This window comes from Dryobates pubescens, chromosome 21, assembly GCF_014839835.1.
Source record: "Dryobates pubescens isolate bDryPub1 chromosome 21, bDryPub1.pri, whole genome shotgun sequence".
Taxonomy (NCBI): domain Eukaryota; kingdom Metazoa; phylum Chordata; class Aves; order Piciformes; family Picidae; genus Dryobates; species Dryobates pubescens.
In genome coordinates this window covers 9,723,698-9,747,524 of record NC_071632.1, presented here as the reverse complement: position 1 = coordinate 9,747,524, position 23,827 = coordinate 9,723,698, and the positions used below count along the sequence as shown (strand labels likewise).

Below are 23,827 nucleotides of genomic sequence, written 5' to 3'. Positions count from 1 at the left end.
GATTTATCATCTTACTTTCCTTGGACACAACTGCAAAAAGGGGAATTATTTTTCACAGCTGACAGTGGGAATGTGGAGCCCAGGAGGCAGAGAGCCCCAGAGACGTGACAGTCTGCTTGAACTGTGCCTAAAAAATGTGATTCATCTGAATGCTGCAAAGAGAAGGGGGGGAATAAAGGATGAGCCTAATTGGTTCTGACTATAAAAGTCAGATCTCAGTTCTCTCCAGAGATGCACATTGCAGGAAATACTATTACTGAACCTGGATCTCTTGTAGAAGGGCTAATTTAATCAAGTGCTACAATAATTTAAGAAGATGACACTGTTAGGAGATTTACATATAATGCCTGACAGTAAAAACTATCAAATGTTTGTCATTAAATGACACTGAGTGAATCACTGGGGAGAAAGAGGATAACGTGGCAGTGGTAGCTGAAGGGAGCAGCCTCACATACAATAAAGCTTCAGAAGAGACAATTCCTCGAGCACTAATTCAAACCCAGATCCTATCTAATATGCACAAAATGAAGACACAAGACAAAAGCTCCTAGAATTAAGGATGCCTACCATGAAGAGATGGGAAAGATTATCAGCAGATGACAGATGAAATGAGTTCGGTGTCAAAACATCTTTGCGCTGCACATGATGCTACCCTGGCTCCAGGTACAACCTCCTGGCTGTGGTGAGGAGCTTTTGTTGAGCAGTGTGCCCAGGATGGCTGCACGAGGGGCAGCAGGGAGGCCCTCACCATGCTTGGGGTGAACAGGTACAAAAACTGCCTCAGATTTACCCTGCATTCCTCTGCCCGCCTGTGGAGCTTTCAGATGGATCCTCAAAGGCCTTCATGCTTCTCTTTTCCTTCTTTTTATTTCAATCTCTCACCTTACATAAGCACTTAATTTATCAGAAAGAAAGGGGGGGGGGGGGCGCGGAAATCCATTCCATGCTGAAACAGACTGCCACCTGCATTGCTTCCTAACGTAAGCAAATCCCAGCAGAAAGGTTTAGCACCAGACTTTCCTGCTGGACCAGTAAATCACTCTGGGAAGTATCGTTTAAACCCTACACGTGGTGTTAAGCAGCAGGAGTAGCACATTCTGCAAAAGAAACTCCAACAACTCGTAATTAATCCCATTTCCTGGAAGAACTCAGGTGGCCACTGTGTATTGCAGGGTTCACATCAGCCACAGATAGGTTAGCAGTGACACTGCACTTCAGCAAAACAAAACTCTCTGCAGTACGTTGCACAGTGGGACATTAAAACACAAGTTCCAAACGTCCCTCCCACTTCATCCATTTGTTGCTTTCTGTGTGATCCTGGAGCAGCTTGCCCAGGGAGGTTGTGTATGCCCTTCCCCTGGAGGTGTTCAAGGCCAGGCTGGATGGAGCCTTGAGCAGCCCGATCTGCTGGTGTCCCTGCTCATGGCAGGGTGGCTGGAGCTTTCATGATCTTTAAGGTCTCTTCCAACCTAACCCATTCTATGATCTATGAATCCTGTGTGTGTCATGCATGTGTAAAGATACTGGAGATGCTGCTCATGAAAGACACAAGACTTCACCTGCACAAGCATCCTGGTTGTCTCCTGGAGTGCTGGTGTCCCATCCATTGACCAGCCCAGCTGTCTCACCAAGGTAAAAATAAACTGGTGCTTTGTGTGCAACAGTCTGCAGTCAGCTGAGGAATCACAGAGTCATAGAATGGCTTAAGGTGGAAGGGACTTTAGAGATCATCTACTCCAACCCCCCTGCCATGGACAGGGAATCATGGCCAGGCTCTGCTGTGCTGCACTCAGGACCATCTACAAAGTGGATGAGGAGAGCAGCACATGAACCAGCCTAAACCACCAAATTCCTCCCTGGAAAAAAAAATTCCTCTCCAATTACTCAGGGAAAAGAATAAAAATCAGCGAGCTTTCAAGCAACTTGTAACACTTCTCTGTTTCACAGTTTGCTACAAATTCTTGTAATTAACTTGCAAAATTTAAATAGCCTGGTTCCCTTTAAATAAAAGCCCTCTTGCAAACTTTGATTAGCTGCAGAGAAAAGACAGCAGATGACTTTTAATGGCACAAAGGTGGATTTTATTGGCAAGGGTGCCAGGTTTGCACTTAGCGAGGAATTGGCAGATAGCAGAAAATGGCTGGACAGGATTCAAACTCCAAGGACTCAAGAGCTGAAAAAGGATTTATTTGAATAGCAAAGTCTAGCAGTGTAGTTACTTCAGTTAAAATGAAGAAAAGCTCTTAGCTAAAAACATGAAGAAATTAAACTTCATGTGGAAAGCAACTGCATTGCTTCACAGGTGCAGGCACAGGAATATTTACTGCTTGCCTCCCTCACCCTGGCAGTTGTTGCCTCTAGCAATAGGAAGGTAAATTGATCTCCTTGATCAGGTGCATGTTCAAAAGTCAGATTAAACCTGAAGCTGCACAATATTACTTAGCAGAGAGGAAATAAAATGCTTTATTTTTGTCCTGTATCAACTGCAGATATAAAGCAGCATTGCACAGGAAAGGCCCAGAGCCTGAAGCCCTGGACAAAGCAGAGCAAAGGAGGGTTAAGCTGCTTCTCACAGGCAGGCAGGAGGCTTGGCCATGGTTTGCAGCCATAAAAATGACAATGTTTTGTGCCCTAAGTTCTTACTAGTGAGGACCCACCAGCTGAAGCTGTAAACTTCATTTGGGTTTCTTTGGGGGCAAGGGTGGATTTTTTTATGGCTGAGTTTTGTGCTTTCTTTACAAATGTCATAAAATTCCTCATGACTGTGCTTACAGCATCAGCTACCACACTGAAGCTGTGCTTACACTTCCAACTCCACCACTGGTGATAGACCAGTAGGAACAGCAACAGGAATGGCTTCCAAGAAGCCAAACCATTGCTCTGCTCCCAGGCTGGTGCTAAGCCCTGCTTTGGGCAGGAGGCTGGCCTGGCTGACCTACAGTGTCCCCTGCAACCAACCCTTTAGTGAGATATTCTGCAAAATAGTATTCACACGGTCTGAAGCCCCAGCTTTTGGCTCCTAGCTAAGGTGGCAGACACAACGCTGACTCTGTTGAATCAAGACATTCATAAATTGCAATCAGCCAGAACAGCTCACAGAGGATGCTGAAAAGGTGGAGTGGCTAGGAAGATGAATAGCAAAGGTAAATCAAGAAAGAGGAGAAGGAGAGGAGAAGAGTGGGAAAGAAGGAGGGAAGGGGCAAAGAGGGAAGGGGCAAAGAGGGAAGGGGCAAAGAGGGAAGGGGCAAAGAGGGAAGGGGCAAAGAGGGAAGGGGCAAAGAGGGAAGGGGCAAAGAGGGAAGGGGCAAAGAGGGAAGGGGCAAAGAGGGAAGGGGCAAAGAGGGAAGGGGCAAAGAGGGAAGGGGCAAAGAGGGAAGGGGCAAAGAGGGAAGGAGCAAAGAGGGAAGGAGCAAAGAGGGAAGGGGCAAGAGAATCTTAGTCACAGTATTTGAATTGCTGCTTTATACCATCACATGTGTGTGACACTTCAGTGGAGCTTCTGTGATTCCAAGTAGAAGGAGGGACATTCTAGTCTTTTACAACAGCACATAAAGACCCCCCAAATCACATTTAGCAGCTGCTTTGCCTTGTGGTAAAACTTCCCTTTTTCCTTCCTTATGGGTGTTGTACCTGCATGAATGGAGTGAGCCATTTTCTGTTTTGCTAAGTACAGATGCAGCACTTGATTGCACTTTTATGGACTGAAGCTGAAAGATGCTTTCCTCAGAAAACTGAAAGGACCACATTTAAAGTCTGGCAGCAGCTGGTCTCAGCAGAAAGAGATGGGATGGATATTTTCTGTAATTCTTACTTGCCTTGGTCACTGTAAACAAGCACAAACTGTTTTGTACCTACCAGTTATCAGCTATAAATTTTGTGTGACTGTGCAGAGAAATCCATACACGACAGCTTGCTTATGTATCCCTTTCCAACAAAATTTTCTTGTCCCTGATTTAACCTGTTATTCCAGAAAACCTCATGCTGAAGTTATTTTGCAGTTGGAGTATTTGCAATATTCTGCAGAATAACTTCCGAGTAACATTTCTGAGTATCACAGAATGTTAGGGGCTGGAAGGGACCTCAAAAGATCATCCAGTCCAAGCCCCCTGCCAGAACAGCATCACATAGGGCAGGTCACAGAGGAACACATCCAGGTGGGTTTGGAATGTCTCCAGAGGAGAAGACTCCACAACCTCTCTGGGCAGCCTGCTCCAGGGCTCTCACTCTCACAGTGCAAATGTTTGTCAGTCACACAAAGTCGTACACTGAAGCCCAAATCTTGCACGGTGCCCCACACCGTGCATTATGTATGTGAGGCCACCAAGGCTGTTCTGATTCCATGGATGATGTCTGCCTGTACAGACAAAGGCAGCAAACCTGCTTGCAGGCTCAGGTCTTCCTCAGCATTCCTAATCAAGAAAAACGATGGCAATTTAATAAAAGGTGGGGAGAAAAATCCTACACTGCGACAGATCAGCTCTAAAAGCACACACTGAAATGAGGACAAACTTTGAAGCCCTCAGAATTCTCTCTGTGAGCCCAGATTTTTTTCCTGTGTCATACTCAGCAGGCAGAGATTTTCATTTCCCAGAGCTCTTAGGACTTTGACAAGTAAACCTACTACAGCTAATAGCATTTTAATCTTTACGCATAATAATCACAACCCTACATTGTACAGGTTTGATAATAATAACTGACAGCTGAATCTGAAGCATACTTTTGGTTCCAAAATAGATGCACATGTAGGTGGCTGTGTTGTAGAAATATAATATACTACATGGCTGAGCCTAGATAAGCTGGAGATTCTCAAACGTCAGCAGCATCTGCACAAAGTTAGGGTTGAAATCTGCTCTCTTAAGTACCTGTTCATCCTTCTTATGACAGTTTCCCTAAAGAGCTCAGTGAATAGTAGATAAAATAAGTAACTAATGAGGTATGACAGCAACTCTGATGGAGCTAAACAGCAAAGATCTAAATTCCAATAAATAAATGAAGTAAAACATTCGCTGCCAGCAACTATGTCAGGTTAGCCATAGGAAACTGCAGCTCTGCAGCTGGAGAAGGGCAATGCTCTGCAAGCCAGAGAGGGGATGGAACTCCTCCAGCTTTGATTATTTATGGTGTGATGATGAAGGAACAACTTTCCATGTGAGGAACAGCTTTAAAGTTGAACGGGGAAGCTGAACCAGAGATTTAATGAAAATTCAGAGGGGAACAAAACTACAGCTACAAAAACAATAACATCCATTTTAACCAGTTTTAAATACAATTTATGTGCAAAACCAGATGTTAACTTGTCCAGCTTCAAAGTAAACAGCCAACTGTGTTCCTACCAACCCTTCTGCTGGACAACAAACACGTGCTGTTTAATGTTGCTGTACATAAGGCTCACTTCATACCTACAAATGTTAGCAAAACAAACACATCTTAAACAAAGGACACATCTGTATTCAATGCAGAGCTACTTTTAAGAATCCCAGTCTTTCATAGTCTACCCTAATCATAACAGCCTGAAACATAAGAATGCTTTCAGGCTCAGAAAAAAAGGCTTCTAATTTTTAATGTTTGTTGAGGACACTGAGGAGTGTCCTAGAGCTATGCTTTAAACATGCTCTCAGGCTTTACATTGCTGAAAGCTGAGACCCCTTTACCCATTTGGCCTGGACTAGAGAAAGAGGCACAAAAATATGATGAAAAGACTACATACAAACTTCCATTTTAAAAAGAGTAACCTGCTCCCTCATCCCAAACCTCCTTCCACCGATTTACCATTGTGCCTCTCCCTCCTAGATATCAACACAGGCTGGGGGATGACAAAGCTGAGAGCAGTCCTGCTTGTCTGCGGGACTTGGCGGGGCTGGTGGGTGAGAAGCTGGACATGAGCTTGCAGCTCAAGAGGCCAGTGGCATCCTGGGCTGCATCAAAAGCATCATGGCCAGCAGATGGAGAGAGGGGATCCTGCCCCTCTGCTCTGCTCTGGTGAGACCTCACCTGGAGTACTTGCATCCAGCTCCTGAGCTCTCAACACAGGAAGCAACACACAGTAGGAAGGAAGCTCTGAGAATCCACAGGAATTCTTCCAGCCTATCAAGCACCTGTACAGCTCTATGAACATTTTCCTTTTGTCTTTTACTTCAATTGGCTTCACCCTCATAGTTCCACCCCAGGGCAAAGGCACCACACAACAAGAAACTACATTCAAAACTATTAGCTCATCAAAATTGCTTTTACTATTTGAAAGCAAAACACACACACAAAATATTGCAACAAGGAACCTCACCCAGAAAACCCAATACTTGTAGGTCTTTTCTCATGTTCTCATCACCACAGCTTTTGCAAAATGCTAAGAGGTCACACAAGACATTTTAGGAATGACACTTTCATAAGGCTTTAAGTAACAGCACTATAAACACCTGTTTCAAACTAGACCCCATGGCTTCAGTGACCTTTCCATCAAAACTGAGCTTTGGAACTGCATCTCCTTACAGGCCTTAGGAGATGTACTGAAACGGTCTCCTGCTACACCTGCGCTGCAGCAGGGGCACACAGAACACACTGCTCCTGCTCTACAGGCTGCTACAGCTTTGCATCTTGGTAAGGTAACTGATAGTGGAATGTTAAGGTGCTGCATGCAGTTCCTCTAGTACAGCAAATGTGACAACACAAGTGTAAAAACCTCATTAACTGTACCATAGACTGAGAAGTGAAGGAACAATTTCCCTTTAAAGCCCCAGACTGGATCAGCTGCAAAGGTACAAAAGTTGCATACCAAGAGTGTTAAAGGCAGAGTGCTAATGGTGCTGGCAGCATTACAGTCACAGGAAATATGCTAGAAGTTCACCATGAAACATGCAGTCTATTGCAGGATGTCAAACTTCCCAGGAGTAACCAACTCAGATTGCTATTTTTAAAACAAACTTGTTTTCCTTTTTTTTTCCCACAAAGCAGCCAAGCTTTGAGTGTTCCACATCCTCAGGGGTGCCAACTAACTCTCCTTCAGTCCCAAGAACTACGGGCAAAAAAAAAATGTATGCAGGTTTTTTTCACCTGAAAAATTTGATCCTTTGCTGTTACTAGGACAGAATGTAACACCTGAAAAACCTGCCAATAACAAACCTGCAGGCAATGGTTGAAGACACTGAAAACAAGAATTCTCTGCCCTTAAATTCTAGATTATAAAGCTCCTGAATGCTGGCTGTATACACGTTCAGATGATCCAGAGAATGGCATCAAACTCTTTGTTTACTGTGAAATCTGGAGGGACAGGAACTGAAATCACACATCCAGTCTGGTTTGTCATTTCATTCATATCAACTGATTTAATTGTGTGTGTATAGTATAATTTAACTTGGCAATCTTTTCCCTTCATGTTAACCATGGGTATTATTTGCTTAGTTCCTTAAGGATGAATTTTAAGTGCAGTGTTTCGTGATCAGCTTGCTGCACCCAGCTGAAACCACACTGGGTAAATACATTTTCTATTTAACAAATAAAGGTTAGCATCACTTAAAAAAAAAAAGAAGACAACCCAACCAACCCACCAAACAAACCTCTGAAGTGACACACCTCTTGTTTAGCAACAGAAAAAAGCCAAACCCACCAGTAAAACAAATTAGTGACAATTTGGTAACCGTTTCCTCGATGGTTTTGGTAGCATTGCAGAGCTGAGCTTCAGCATTCGCTATTGTTAGAAAAGTCAATAACTCCTTGTTTGGATAACAAACTAAAAACTGTCCATAAAGTGGAAGGGTCTTCACAGTTGTGATGACTCTGCCAGTGGTGACAAAGATCCTCTTTTCTTGCACACCAGTGTTTGCACAGAATGCAGTTATAGCCTGCTCTAGACCGCATCTCTGGCTTTTTGCTTGGTGTACCCAAAGCTACATTTTGCATCTCTTTGGCTGCTTCGCTGCTTTCTGACTGAGTCAGTTCACTTTTAGGTAACATATTGGCATTATTTTGATGGTGAAAGTATATCTGTCTTTTCAGTTTTGGGAAAGCATAAAATTCTTCCTCATGGGCACTGCCCTTGGCTAAATGCCTCCTCTCACCACGCTGTTTCCAGAAGTGGGTTGTGTGTTTGATCAGCTCCCCCTTAGCTCCTCTGCTTCCTTGCAAACTCCCTTCCTTTACTCGTCCCTGGATCTCTCCTCCATGAGAGCACAATAAATGAAACTTCATTTCACCAAAAGACTGTGCAATGAACTGGCATCGACCGCATTTTATCTGCAATTTCACTTCTCCTGGGTTATGGAATAGGTCCTCCAAATTGCACTTATTTCCCCTGTTAAAGAAAAAGGAAATATAAACCATTTCAGTGTTGGCCATGCACAGAACAGAGATGCCAATTCCTCTCCTTTTAAGTTGCAAGGAGAGAGGACAGTCATGAAACATTCTTTTAATTAAAACCAGGCATTATTTGGAATGGGAAAAAAAAGAGAGAGAAATAAAATAGTAATAGTAAGGCTGATTAGGAAACAACTGAACCCAAATGTTATTCAACACTGCTGAGTTTAGGAATTGCCTCCAAAATCAGCCTGGGTAGAAACAAACTTTTAACCAAACTGCTAAAGACTTTTAAAGTGCCTGATTTAGTGAGGCAAGTCCAAACACTTCTAGCTCTGGGCTACAAAAGTGAAATGGAGTATTACCTGTGGCATACTACTAAAAGACACTAACTTGTTTACACTGAGTGATCTAAGGTCAATTTAAGGCAAAACCATTTCCCACTCCAAGATGGAAACACTGAAACTTCAATGTGTTTGTGGGTTGGGTTTTTTGTTGTTTTCTTTTTTTCCCTTAGCAGTTGTAACACAGTTATAAAACCTTTAAATGCCTAATTTACAATTGGACAGCCCCACTCATTGACTTAAGACAGTTCTGCAGTAGAAAGGGAAACACACACACAGAGCTACCAAGTCCCAGGTGTAAGCTAAGCCAATCACAGGAGCTCCCCAGAAACCTTCTCAAAAGGTCTCTGAAAAGGATCACACAACACTATGGATTTATATACATTAGATGGATTAACCAATACAACAGATAATCTGAGTGAGCCATTGTGTGACAGCTAGTAAGGCTGAAAAAAAAAAGGGCTGCTGTTTTCTTTTTAGGTTTGATATCTCATAAATTTCTAACTGATGCCCTGGGGAGTGCAGTTACAAAAAGCAAGACGTGTAAAATGGAACTGCAGCGGTGAAGTGAAGCATCAAGTTAAAGCCCTGGGCTTAATAAAGTTTACTTCAATGGAAGTAAATGCACAGTGGAACAAACAAAAAAGCCAACATTTATGCTGCTGTGTCAAGAAATTTCACCTGAAAAACCATACTGCAGAGACAAAAGAATGTTCTATCCATCTTAATACGGTAAATGTTACCTTTTCTGCTTGGCTAAGTGATCGCAAAATCAGCAGCAATCAGCACACAAGACAGATCAGCTCACAGCACTCCAGAGAAAGAAATGGGATAATGGTATTTAATAGGGTAACCAAAGTACAAGCTAATACTGAAATATGAATTGCTTTTCACTTACTGCTGTTGGCTCACTTATCTTCAGAGAAAAACCCCAACATGGGTAGGACACAGAAGCCAGTGCAGGTTAAAACAGGAAAAGTGTTAGCTGTGAGGAATCAACTGACCAAAATAGCTCCACTGGCACTATATTGGGTATCACTAGAACATATGCAAAATTACATCAGATATTCCAAGTGCCAGTATTCACTTAGATTTGGTAAATCAGCTGAAATACAGCAGATGGGCTAAGAGATTGACTAGATCTCTTCACAAAATATTTAAACCATTAGGAATCTCAGCCATTTTCATAATGATAATGTTTATAAATTTCCACTGAAAACCTGAAATCCCACTTTCATTAATGGAAACACTCACCTCTCTGTTACTTCTTCTGTCTCTTTTATATTTGTGTCTCTCTTCTTTAAAGCATCTTGCAGCTGCTGCTCGCTAGTAGAAGGCTCTGTGTTGATAACAACCCTATGCACTTCTCTGAGGTGGCCAAAATATACCTTTGCATGGCCAAAAACTTTAGCACAGAATTCACAGCACACGAGCTTCCTGGGTTTTCCCTCGTTGTGATGAAGTTTCATGTGGGTGCTGAGGCTCCCAGAGTGAATGTAGGCCTTGCGGCAAACACGGCAGCTGTAGGGCCGTCGGTTTGTGTGCGTGTTCATGTGGTCCTGAAGATGGTGCTTGAACTGGAAGATGTGGTTACAAACGTGACACTTATGGGATGGCTTAGGTATGGCTGAACTGGCACTTCTTAGATCACTTGATTTAACTGATGCAGCATCACTGTGTTTGTAATTTAAATACTTATTGGGAAGTGAAGCGTTTAAAAAGCGATCTTGGTCTAAGTGCTCAGGAGACGGTGCCTCTACGATTGCTGCAGGGGCCAGTGGGGCAAAGGCCTGCACAACCACCACTGGTTTTGGTCTAATGCTGCGGTATCTTTTCACTGCCTCTGCTTTTTTGTCTTCAGGTGGCTGAAGATCAGCTTTCACCCTCTCCCTTCCATCCCTGAACTTATTAATGATACATTTCCTTCGCTTGGTCTGAAAAGCCAATACATCATCTGGGGCTCTTCTTCTCCGGCTCCTTCTTTTAGAGGCTGCACTGTTCAATTTTTTAAGACTGTCAGCATCTACTTTATTGGATGGAGAGAAATTATCTTCTCCAGTGGTTTGCTTGGGGTCTTGTGTAGAAGGTACAGCTGATGGCCTATCAGACGCTTCACTAGGATCAGGATCAGCTCTTGTCAAAGCCGGTATCTTGTCACACTCAGATCTCAGCGAAGGACCGGACACATCTGTAACATCAGCATTCTGTTTAGATTTACAGAACACTGATTTTTTCATCCTTGAGTAGGGCAAAATAGGAAGTTTTCCTTTTGGTGTTGATGGAGTCATCTGCATTGTACTGCCAAAAACTGCTGGTGACAGGACAGCAACAGAATTGGCAGAATTCGTGGGCGTTTCCTTCAGTTTCTCAGACATTATGCATGACTCTCTTGTGGTTTCAGATGCTGTCTTCGCTGAGCGCAGACTTCGTTTCGTGGGATTAACTGAACTTGTAGGCTTGGATAAAGAGTCTTTAACTACAGATGGTCCAGAAGACTTACTGTTGGCAGTTTCAGTTTTCTTCACAAAAGGAGACCCAGATTCCACACAATTGCTTTTATTTACTGATGTGGTAACTGTAATTTTAGATGAGTCATGCTCTGTTAGCATTGCTTGCTCGGTTGAATCTGAACTACAAGCTTCAGGACAGTCTTCAGTTAAAGTAGTCATGTGGGAAGTCTGTGATGAGATCGAAGCTTTGGCAGGAATCTTGTTATGTGCACCCAACATAGAGGTTTGTGCTGGCTTTTTGTCACTCAGCAATTTACTTCTTATGGATTGGTACCTAGGGATTGGCAGCTTTAGGTTTTCAGAAGGGGGCACACTTGACTGCTGGACTTGCTGCGTTAGGGCAGGGGCAACATATGGCAAGGCCAACAAAGAAAAAGTCCCCTCATGACCAGCCACCTGCATGACAGCGTAGTTTTGGGCTGGTACCACCAGTGGCTTAGAACTTGCAGCTGAAATTGGTGGTTTTTGCTCAGGCAAAGATGACTGAAGACAAGAGACTACTCCAGATGTTAAAAGTTTTGGTACCATCTTTGGAGCAATGGTCCTAAACTGACTTCTCTTCTGAAAACTCTGTATTATATCCGAAGGGGATTTATCTGTAACAGTAACAAAACAAAGATGTAATATCATTTATTTCACCCCCCTTTTTTTGAATTACTGTATCAAAAATAAAACTGCTTACAAAGAATATGACACACAAAATGATTTGAAGTATTTAGGTATTTAAATGACCGCCGAGTTTAAAATTGCGTGTGAAAATGGTATGAGAAAAAAAACCCCAACCCTCAATCTAATCTTAAATGGATGTTTCATTCTAAGGTAGAAGCTATATGACATTACAGAACAAATACACTAATGCCCTGGAAAAGCAGCACTTGCATGCTGGCAATATTCAGCTAGAAGAACCTGAAAGGACAATATAGAAAGGCAGGTGCTGGTCTCTTCTCACAGGTTAATTAGCGATAGAATAAGAGGGAATGGCCTCAAGCTGCTCCATGGAAGGTTTAAGCTCGACATCAGGAAGTTTTTTCACCAAAAGAGTGGACAAGCATTGGAGCAGGCTGCCCAGGGAGGTGGTTGAGTCACCATCCCTGGATAAGTTCAGAGGTCATTTAGATGTGGTGCTTAGCGCTACGTTAGTGTTGAACTCAGTAGAGAAGGGTTAGCAGTTGGACCAGATGTGCTCAAGGGTCTTTCCCAACCTGAATGATTCTATGATTTAAACTCCATGATGCAAAACTTTTCTGAGCACCTGCTGTGATCACATCTCCCAACCAGAGTCATGCTACCTTTCAGAGTTTCTATACCATTTAGACTCTGTGAGGTTTATCTGATACAGACCAAAGCTTACCTGATGAAAGCCTTAAATTACTGCTATAAAACATGCAAATAATGTGTAACAAAATCAAAGAGAACTGGAGAGAAGATGTACCACTGTTAGCTGCCCAGACACACGTACTGCCTATGTGCTTTTAATGCACAACAGAACTACCCCAGTAAACTATTAAAATAGTTTCTTGAAAGATGCAATTTATCAAAGTTGTAGCACAGTTCCTTCCTGCTTCTACTTGTGTTGGCAAATGTTGCAGATGTTTTCAGTACAGAAGAATGTGAGGATAATTAAGTGAAATCAAAGGAAAGGGGCAAGATGTATAGGAGAGGACCTGCATTGAGGAGCAGAGGTATATGATGACCTTAAACACCCCATAAAAAAGTATTTGCTATTAATTGCACCACAACCATTTCGTAACAGCCTCACTACCCAGTCCAAAATACAACTACAGATGCTTCCAGTTCTCAAAAGCTGGGATAGGTTTCCTGAAAAAAAGAAAAACACCAAACCAACAACAAACAGATGAATTTCCCAATAATCTCACTCACTGAAAACTGAAAGATCCCAAACCAAAAAGCAATTTTGGAAAGCCAGTAACATAAGAAAAAATTGAGAGAAGAATCACATTTGAAGATGTAAAGGTGAATGCTGGGACCTTGAGATACTGCAGTAAAGCAATTCCAGAGGGAAGCTTCTGTTCCTTGCCCTTCTAAAGCCGTGCATTACAAACACATTTATACATCGTTAGGGACTTCAAGAGGTAACTGTGAACCACCACCAACCCTGGAAACACCAGGAAGTTTATCTTAATCCTGGATGTTCTTCTCAGATGTTGCACACTTCCCAACATGCACTGTAAATTACAGAGCTATCATCTTTCATGACCAGATCTCCTGGGCATACTCATGGTATGCACATGTGCAATAAATCCAGGGCCTTCAGGACGTGCTAGATTCACAGAGCAATCGCATATAAACTGCAGAGTTCATACATACACTTGATGCTTCTCAAAACCTGACTTACAGCAGGTTCACAGAGTGTCAACTATGCAGGGTAGAGACTACTGATCCTTTAATTGCCATCTACCGAATCAGTCCCCAAGGCTATTATGCACCTTCTTGATCCTCCATTTAAGTGAAACTACTGGACACCACTGTAACTTTCTTTCTGCTCAGTGTCTGTAGAGATATCCAGAGTTTCTAGCAGACAAGACTACTGCACATATGGAAATCCTACACAAATAGAAAGAGAGATCCCTATACACAAGCACAAATCCAGGTTAATGTGAGGTTAGGAGGAGGTATTTGTACAATAATGCACAACATCAGCTTTAAAAGTAAGCATATTCTTCTCATGTACATTGATTTGCCAAACGCAAAATTAGGCAGTAAAATTGCTTTGCTTTAAAGAAAGTCTCTCCAATTCCAGAAGAAAGTATCATTCTAGAAGCCAAGACTTTCATGATCAACCACAAAACGCTCTTTGAAGCAAGGTCCATTTAGATCAGTATTATTCTTAATGCAGTTAGCACAATACTGTGCATTGGTATAACTGTGTGAGAAGAGCCTTTCATACACTTTTCACAACTAGTGTAATTTTATCAGAAATAAGTCTTAATGGCAAGCTGTATTTCCTTCCCTCCTTCATTTTCCTTCCTTCCTTCTGAATTCATTCCTTCCTTTCCCTTAAGTTTACATTAGATGGTTCAGTGCAGAAATATTCATTGCGATGCCACTGGTAAGCCAAGGATACTCAGCTCGCTATTGCCCTCTCAGCCAACACAGGTGCTGCAGTTAAGCAGCTTAGAGAGTGTCTAAATATAGAGTTGGGCTGGATGCAGACTAGTCTGACCATCCTTCAGACTCAGGTTGGCTTTTGCATATGGATTGGGAAGTTAATTGGAAGAACTGGTAGAAGACTATTTCGCATCTTGGATCAGGAAAAAGAAACCAATCAACTGACAGGCTGGAAGTCCCACTGACCCCATCCAGAGTACGCAAGTATCATCAGTGACCAAATCATACCTATTTCTCATTTGTACTTGGCTAAAAGTTTCAACAATCCCCTTTGGGCACGGAGATCACTACAAGTAATTCATGCCCATATCCCCCTGACACTAATGGGCTTGAGTATGCTCTGGCTACCAGAAGGCCACCTAGAAAACTAAGCTGCTTCTTTCAGGGACAGTCAACTCTTATTTCAGTCTCCATTTCAAAGGATTCATTTTGACTTGTCAGTTGTAACTTGATGTGGCGGTTTTAGGCTATGCCTTTAAAGTTAGCTGCAGATTTTTGAGCAGAAGAGTGAAGAAGTACAAACAAATCCACAGTTGGGTGTAAAGGAAAACAAAAGATTATTCTAAACTAATTTCATTGGCCAGATGTGAGGTGTACCCCTAGCAATATCTCACATCCCGTTTCATTCCTCTCTCTCTCTTCCAGCTGTTCAGGCTGCTTTCTGCTCTGCTCAGCTGGCGGACCTTATCAGCTAACCTTGAGATAAACATACTAACAGAGCTCTCTAACATCTCTTTTCTCCTAATTTAACAGAGGAAAGCAGGGAGGGAAGGTTAGGGGGGGAAGCAGGGCAGTTTTCCCCCATCCAGGGGGGTTTCTGTGCTGTTTTCTGCCTGTAAATACCTGTATAATATTGTAAATGCTGTATATATGTACATATTCATTGTATTCCACTGTAGAGTGTAGTTTTGCTTGTAAATATAGCTTCCATTTGCATTTCTGACTGAGTGAGATAAGCTTTTGTTAATGCTGGTGGGGCAAACCATCACACTTGAGAAAAAACCTTCATGCCTATGCAAACTCATGAAGTGTTGCAAGGTTTTCACAGCCAGGCTGGATATGGCTCTGAGCAACCTGATCTAGTATGAGGGGTCCCTGCCTATAGCAGAGGAGTTGGAACTAGATGATCCTTGATATCCCTTCCAACCCTAACAATTCTATGATTCTGTGATCTAAGAAGGAGAATTTTCCATTAAGGAAGGCTGTGCAATGGCATTTTTGAGGATGGCCTTTGGGTGCAGGCAGCATTCTTTCTACAAGTCAGATTACAGATGCTTCACTGGAAGGCAACAGTTTTTACACTTTATCTAAGATTTTCATTAAGAATTAAGGAAATGAATGAAAACAGATTTAATATTGGAATGACAGGAAGCTCACTTTTAAGTGCTGTGTTCTCAGTCTTTAAAATACACATGGAGCTGGGGCAACAGGCAGACACTTTTAAATAATTAAGCCAAGGTTAAATCAAATGCAACTCAATCCATTTACTTTAAAAGTCTCTGCTACAAGATTAATGGTTACCATGCTAGTACCAGCAAGTATTAAATCACTCAGAAATCTGCAGGATGTCATAAGCTTTCGCCCCTTCTAAATAACCTTAAAATCATATAGAACTGGACAAAGCTAGAGCAATAAATAAAAGCAAACAAACAAAAACCAGATACGTCAAAGTCTCTGATATGGCCATGCTGGGGAGAGTCCTGTGGAGGAAATAAAGCCTTGCATGGTGCTCCTGTTCATTCATGGTTCCCTGTTCTTCCTGTATCATTCAAATCTGGTCTACTACAGCCTTTTCTGCACTCTTTTTGCACCTCCTTCAGTTAGTTTGTTCTCTATGTAAGCCACATAACGTTACTGAACTCAGCATCAGAAGCCATTTAATTTTCTCCACTAACCTGGTCCATTTTGAACACTAAAATAAATCACCAAAATACCAGAAACCATGTGTAACAGTGCTAACTTTTAAAAGCAGTCCTTGTAGGGCCACCTCAATTGTGTAGGTAAGCAATCAATTTGTGCATGACTGGACAATAGCCACAAAAAAAGGACCATCTTTTTTGGAGGGAAAGGCACAGTCTAGATGGAAAAGCTTGGTGAATTATTTTATCAAATGCATGCTTACATCACTGAGTCTTTGGGTGACTTTGAAAGGAAGAATATCTGCTTGATGGGAAAGAAAGAAAATGCACAGCTTTCTAGCAGCCAGTACTGGATTTATTTCTGTCAGTGACAGTTAATCAGTTGTTTTGCCAAATCTCTGTACACACTAAATACCTGTGGATACTGTCTTTCCAGCACAACTTGCTTGGTTTTGCTGACCCAGCACACTTTGCTGGACAGAATGGTACACTGCAGGATTAGCATGCAAAAAACCACCACCTGCAAAAGTGCTTTGGTCAGTTGTAAGTAGATCCCAAGACAAAAAAAACCCCAAACAACCCAAAACCAAATCCCAAACAACTCCCCAGACCAACAAACCTCAGGAAAAGGCAATATAAAATGACAACAGAAAACATTAACTTGCAGGTAATGCATTAAGAAAGCTGCTGCTTCTTGCTCTTTGCCATTTTTCTCTCCTCAAGAACAGTCTTAAAAATCTAATATATTACACACCAAATGAAAGGCGATAGCTTAGTAACTGAGTAAAGCTAGTTAATGTGGTAAACAGATGGGATGCTCTGGCTTCAGTGTATGGCAGACAGACAGCAGCACCAAAGAGAAAAGCTCAGGAAAATGAAGGTTCACAGTAGCTTTCGTGAGGCTTTCAAATACGGAGGCTAAATTCTATGCTGATTTGCACTTCCTGTAATCAAGGGAACTGCAGATACTCTAGAAAATAGAATTTGGCCACACACCTGTATGAAGTAAGCTCAGGAATAAAGCATCAGGAATACCCAACTCTGTATGTTACAGCAATTCATTTGTAGTTGTTTCTAACTTTGCCTAATAACAACTGTTTGGATATTTGCCTCAGGTAATAACATTATTTTCAACAGAAAATGCCAGCCACCCCCAGGTATGTCTGCATCCAAGACAGCCAACCAAGAAAGAATCTAGTAACACATCTGTGTGTTTTGTGAAGACCATGATCACATTTTTAAGATACTGGCATGTGTTCAATAGGTTCTTTAAGAAGGTAATTTTACATTCTGTTGAGCATGCTCCTGCTGCTGGCAAGGCTAGATTTTTCCTAAAACTAGAGCTTTAGGACCAAACATCCAAGTTGGAACAAGGAAATGGCCTCCTCTTAACTGCTAAGCTGACTACGTGGAAGAGACACTAGGATATATTCAGTGGTGCACAGAACAGGACAAGAGGTAGTAGGCACAACCTTGAATACAGGAAGGAACATGAGGAACTTCTTTGAGGATGGCAGAGCATGGAGGCTGCTCAAAGAGTTGGTGGAGTTTCCATCTCTGCAGTCACAGAAAGAATTATTGGCCATTGGAATGGGCTGCCCAGGGAGATGGTGGAGTCACCCTCACTTGGAGGTGTTTAAGAGGAGACTGGATGAGGCACTTGGTGCCATGGTTTAGTTGCTAAGATGGTGTTGGGTGATAGGTTGGACTTGATGATCTTGAAGGTCTTTTCCAACCTGGTTAATTCTATTCTATTCATTCAAAATCTGCCTGGATGCTGCCTTCTGCAGTCTACATGAACCTGCTTAGGCAGGGGCATTGGATTAGATGATCTCCAGAGGTCCCTTCCAACCCCTATCGTTCTGTGATATCCAGGGCATCTAGACACCATACTGATTCATGGTACATTATCTTACCCAACCAACTTCAAATTATGTTTGAAATTCTGTTTCTATAGGGAATAACAAGCGGCCAACAGCTTTCAGGTAATCTTTGTGTGTTACATATCAAACATATTAGCCACACATGGGTAAATCAATATTCAAAAGCAAAAGCAACATCTTATACAAAATGTGGGCAATGCAGGGCTTAAACTATTTCTGTGCTACTCTATCAAGGAAGAGAGTCTTGGAAGTCTTTCCTAAAAGTCAGAACATATATACAGAAGGTAATTTTAAGCATTCTTTTGCAATGAATTTAAAATGCAGATCAACATTAACAACTCTTATGCAATGTTTGTGAACACAGTCTTAGGCATAGTCTTTCAAGTTATAAGCTACTAATTTAATGTTAAGGGCAACATAATTAATAGGTTTTTAAGGAGATCAAAATATTTTCATATCAAGAAATTAAAACTGACATAGAGAGAGCTAGACATAAGGCATCTGTAATTATTAATCTTTTTCCATCTTTACAGCTGAAAAAAAAATATCACTATGGCAGTAAGAGAATTTAGGAATAAGGTTTATGCAGACAAATCTATGGGCTCCAGATGGTGCCTGGCCTCTGCAACCACACAAATCACTATTAAAGATGAAACCCCTGGTTCTTTTCTGTTTTAAGCACGGAACTTGTCTGAGAGACTGTCAGATACATCAAAGACTGTGTTTCAGCTTCTGTACAGCTAAGAGTTTCAGGAACCAACCATGGCAAGTGGGCATTAATCTAGAAACTGCACTGCTCTGACAGCACTCATTTGAGTAGAACAGGAATTATTCTGGTATCACTGCAAATCCAGTAGTTTATCTTTGTCAGTTTTGCCCAGTGATTCTCTTCCATAGAGGATCTTATCCCTGGAGATTTGAGAAGCAAGGCTGCAGTGACGCAGCTGCTTGGGAGAACTAATAAAAAATAGATGAAGGAAGGTGATGGAAGAACTGGTCATAAACTCATAATTCACAGACCTTCAACAGCATTACAAACATAAATTAGGTACCTTAGAAGGTGGGGATAAACAGCAGATTCAAAGGAAAAGGTTGTAATTGGATTTTTTAAAGTTATTTTCTGGGAGAACTGCCAGTTGACATTTCTTTTATCGAACTTCAAGAAAGATATGGACCTAAACAGTAATTCATTCACTGTAAAGCCAATGTCAACATAAAGTCCTTTTTAAAAGGTCTATCAGGATCACATCAACCTGGACAAAATCTTGATATGCCTAATATAAATGGTAATTAATAGACTTATTTTTTCTTTAAGTGCAGGAAACAATAATGATTTGGTCTGCTACAGAAATGAAGGCAGAATTCTTCAGGAACTATGCAGCACAAAAAGGTCAAGTAGAACCATTCTATGAATAAATCATGAAATACTTTCTGACTAGACTTTCGTTCCCTTTTCAAACAAGCTGAGAACAGAATCTGTCTTCATCTTACCATGAGTTCAACCAGAAACACGTACATCTGATTGCAGTAAGGAAATTATGCCTTGTACTCCAAAGATTTAATTTTTGCAAATACTGACATGCAAATAGCACAACAAACAAGATTGTTATTCCTTTTATGAAGTATCTCTTCTTTTTTTGCTGAAAATGAGAGCATATCTTTCTGACAAAAGCCTGTATGTATGAGAAACAACTACATCGCCACTTTGGCTCAATACAACAAATACATTTTAAGAAAGGCATTAAAAGCATCTGTATGAAGACTTCTGTAGTACAAACTTTGGAAAGGGCTCCCTTGTTAAAGATGAGAAGAGGATCAGAAGACTGCCAGTATTAATCTGGCCTATTTTGAGTCTTCCTATATGAATTGTGCACAGCCTTTATCGCTCCCTAAAGAAAGAGGCAGAACACAGAAGCCTACTGCTATACTTTGATGGCAGTTGGAGAGTGTTTTTGGAGGGACTTTGTAAATAGCTCATTTCTTTCAAAAATTGCCTAAAGCCATCTAACTTTCAAATGGGGAATCTCTATCAAGGGCTTTTGTTTGCTCTGTATCCCCTTTCCTTTCTCCATGACCCAAATTTCTTCAGAGAAAAGAGCTCTACAGCTCTGGCAGAGACACACAAAACATTGCCACCTGTAGTCAATTTCACTAGGGATTAAAACAAAAATAAAGATTAGAGCATCTCCATAGTACTTCAAATTGATATGTACATTTTATTCAAAGGCAGATAGAGCCCTGTAGTGCAGGGAAACTGAAACATCCTCAGGAAGACTGTGATATTGGTTAGGAAGATTTTAGTTTTCAGAACATAAAACTGTCACTTGCTGCTGAACCTGAACATAACTAGGCCTTTCCAGCAGTAGGACATGGCAGAAAACAATTTAAATGACAGTATTTTAACGTTTTTCCTCCCTCTGTGTATAATTATGATTATCTGCAATGCTAACTGGCATTGCTAAGTTTGCCCGTGCTGGCCACTGTACTGTTTAAAGGCAGGACTGGTTCTCAGAAAGAGGTACTGGATGTGCTGTAAAGGCATTGCCCGACTCCCCTGCTGCTAAGCGATAATGTATCAGCAAACAGTTGTCCTGGGTGCCAGCAGAGGAGAAATTACAGCCGGAATGCACTCAGTAGGAACGCAGGCCAAAGATGACATCCCGAACCTGCCACGTGACGAAATATCAGCATTTTTAATTAAATTCACGTGTATCTGGGCCTGCACTGGCAGACAAAGGAGCCCCTGGGCGCAAAGTCCAGCAGGGGGAGTCGGGCGTCCGCCACCGCCGCCGCTGGCCACCGCCGGAGCCAGGCAGGCGCCGCCGCGCAGGGCGAGCCGCGGGGTGGCTGGGCAGGCCCCGGAGGGGCTGGGCAGGCCACGCAGCGGTATCTTCTATTCCCTCTTTCAAAGGTCAACTCACTTTACATCCGTGACTCGCATGGACTACCCCAGAGCAATTTTCAAACAACCGAAAGGCTGAACTACTTGTCTAATAATCCTGCAACAATAAATGTTTCCACTGAAAAATCCCCGAAGTCAGAAAATCTTCTCCAGCACCACACACAACCTCTGAACCTCACGACCAGTTATGCTATTACTTCACAATATTCTACCTTGGCAAACTTCTGAGTCAATTCAATCTTTTGCCTAACTTGAGCAACCCTTAAAGCGAAGCTGCTGAGCCTTCTTGTTAAAATGACTTCTTTTAAACTACTATCTGTAACTGCAATACTTTTTTATGTTTTTTTGGGTTTTGGTTTTTTTTTGGTGAGAGATTTAAAAAACCCCAAACTTCAGTGATTTTGAGTTAATGCAGTTTATGTCCCAAATAACACATCCACGCTACTAAAAACATCAGTATTTAGAACAGATGTTCTTTTGGTTGACATCTGAAAACGAAGCCCTGTTACCAACATATTTTCCCATCCCAAGCAATACCCTGAATTCTTTGTCAAACTTTCTTGCTTTCATCACTGCTCAGCTCATCACACAAACCATCTGCATAAATAAAGATGTAAGCATCTGCTGTATGGCAAATGGTCTCAGGGGCAGATGTTTTTATCCTCACATTCATGTCACCGGCTTGGATACATTATTTGAACAGATGTACACAATCTGAAAGTGTTGTGTCCCACAGTGAAATGTCTCCAACTGCTTTCTATCAAAGTACATAAATGCTATTTGCACCTGCATTTATGTTAATGATATAAAGGCAGCAGGGGTTCCAGCAAAGCGAGAGCTGATGCTAAGAAACATTATTTGCATGGCTAATTGAAGTTTGAGATCTCCCAGCACCAAATGACCACAGCAACATGGACACAAAATGTACTAGACTGTGTAATGACTTCAAAATAATTCAAAACAAACATACTCAAGAAACAAAACTATGATTGCAGCCTGTGATAGGCTTTTTTTAAAGTATATTTTTAAAAGCACTGAATTCCTAGATAAGCCAGGGCTTCCTTTTCTTTTGCACAATAGCTGTATAAGATGCACAAGTATGTCATGTTAGAGTCATTTAACAACGTTTCATAATCCTCACAGCCAAAGGTGCTTCAGTCCTGTAGGGTACATTGGTATTTCATGACATTGTGGAGCACTACAAAAAAACCCCCCAGCACTCACTTGACAGCAAATATTAACGTGAGTGTGAAAGAACGTAGTGCTTCAATGAGAATTTCATAATTCCTAGGGAAAAATTAAAATCTTAGGTGTGAAATATTGGCCATCATTCAGAAGAGTGCATCCATTTGGACATGGAGTTACAATTGCTTGTTATATAAATGGTAATTGCCTTTCTTAGAAAATATTTTAAATTGAGGAAGAACACCGGTGCCCTGACGAGAGTACAAATCAAATGACAGATCTCCTGCTATTACATGACAAATGGTAGCAGTGAAGAGTTTGTCATCACTCAAAGAACTTGCACTAGCTGTTACTTCCATACTCAACTGAAAAATAACAAGCACTTTAGAAGTGCAGAGAAGACTGACAAAAGTGCCATGTTGAAAGGAACTGATGGATACATTCTGCTTCCAATGCAAATAAAAGGTTTGAAAGTAAATGGTAAGAAATTGCTCCAATGTTACATTTGTATGTAAATCATTCCAAATTGCTAATAGCTTCAATATTTTGAAAGTGCCATAAGACATTTAAGAAACAAAAGGAGAAACAAAAAAGAATGATAGTAAAAGAATACAAATACCACGCTGAGACTAGGACGTTTGCAGAGTATCATGATTTCACAATGATAAAGCTCTTGGTCAGGATCTGGTTATGATTTTTAACAGGAACCCTCACTTCCAAGGTTTATAACATAGCTCTTACAATCCACTTTGGGTGCAATTTGATAACAGATGGAACACTGACTGGAATGGATTTTTGTTTAAGAAGAAAAAAAAGGGCATTCAAAAAGAATCTCAAAGTAAATGATTAATCAATTTCAACATTGCAAACAGCTTTGCAGCCTATGTTCTCCTCCTGTTATTCAGAAATGGCTTTAACATGAAGATAACACATTCAATTTGACTACAACAGTGGTCAAATTCCTGTTAAAGGACAAATTAATTCTAATACTTTAAACCTTAAATTAAGTATTTCACTCATAAGCATGTGGGTGTAGAGCACACTGCAGGGAGGATAGCCTTGCATAACAGAAAGAATAGTCCCATTAGACACAAAACTCATCAACTGAGATCCATTTGCATGACATCTGTCTGGAACAGCTTCCTCAGAATTATATCAGCATCATAAAAACACTCTTCACAAAGGAGGCAACACAAACTCACACGACAGTAAAAGCTCCAGGCTTCAAGTTAAGTAACATAGTGCTTTTCTTGATTAACATAAATACTAACAATGGAACCTTAAGAGACAGCCTGCAGTGGTTCTGAAAGGTGCATTAGACCGTTGTCATAGCCATCAAACATTTACTTACGTTTAAAAGTATCATTAAAGAAGACATTGAAGTTAAAAATCATATTTAAACATTAGCATTATGACAAGGAAATTAAAGTTACTGCTGCACATTTAAAGGCTTGGGAATTCACAGGTGCAGCACAAATACCCTTGCTAATAATGGAGGGGGAAATTCTAGATGCTAACCCCACCGCAAACTACGTCAAAAAAGATGACTCCTGAAAAGACAAACTATAGGAGAAATACAGCTAAGACTGAAAAATGTTAGTAAGAACAGGAATGCTGGAGAAAAGGCATTTCAAATCTAAAAATTTAAGTTTATCTTTAGAAAATAGCTATGTTTTTTGTTGTTGTTTGTGCTAACCTTGTAGCATAACTTCCAAGTAACTTGCAAGGT

General features: G+C 41.3%; 1 protein-coding gene across 3 annotated transcripts in view; it reads right to left on the bottom strand.

Moving 5' to 3' along the window:
- Window positions 1–7,025: 7,025 nt before the first annotated feature.
- Window positions 7,026–23,827, bottom strand: part of ZNF438 (zinc finger protein 438) — a 40,037-nt gene continuing 23,235 nt past the window's right edge. For all 3 annotated transcript variants that reach the window (XM_054171399.1, XM_054171400.1, XM_054171401.1), the window contains exons 3-4: window positions 9,885–11,736; window positions 7,026–8,284 (exon numbers count right to left, since the gene is read on the bottom strand). In XM_054171399.1, coding sequence (XP_054027374.1) covers window positions 7,672–8,284; window positions 9,885–11,736 — 2,465 coding nt within the window. In that variant the 3' untranslated portion in view covers window positions 7,026–7,671. The remainder of the gene's footprint in view (window positions 8,285–9,884; window positions 11,737–23,827) is intronic.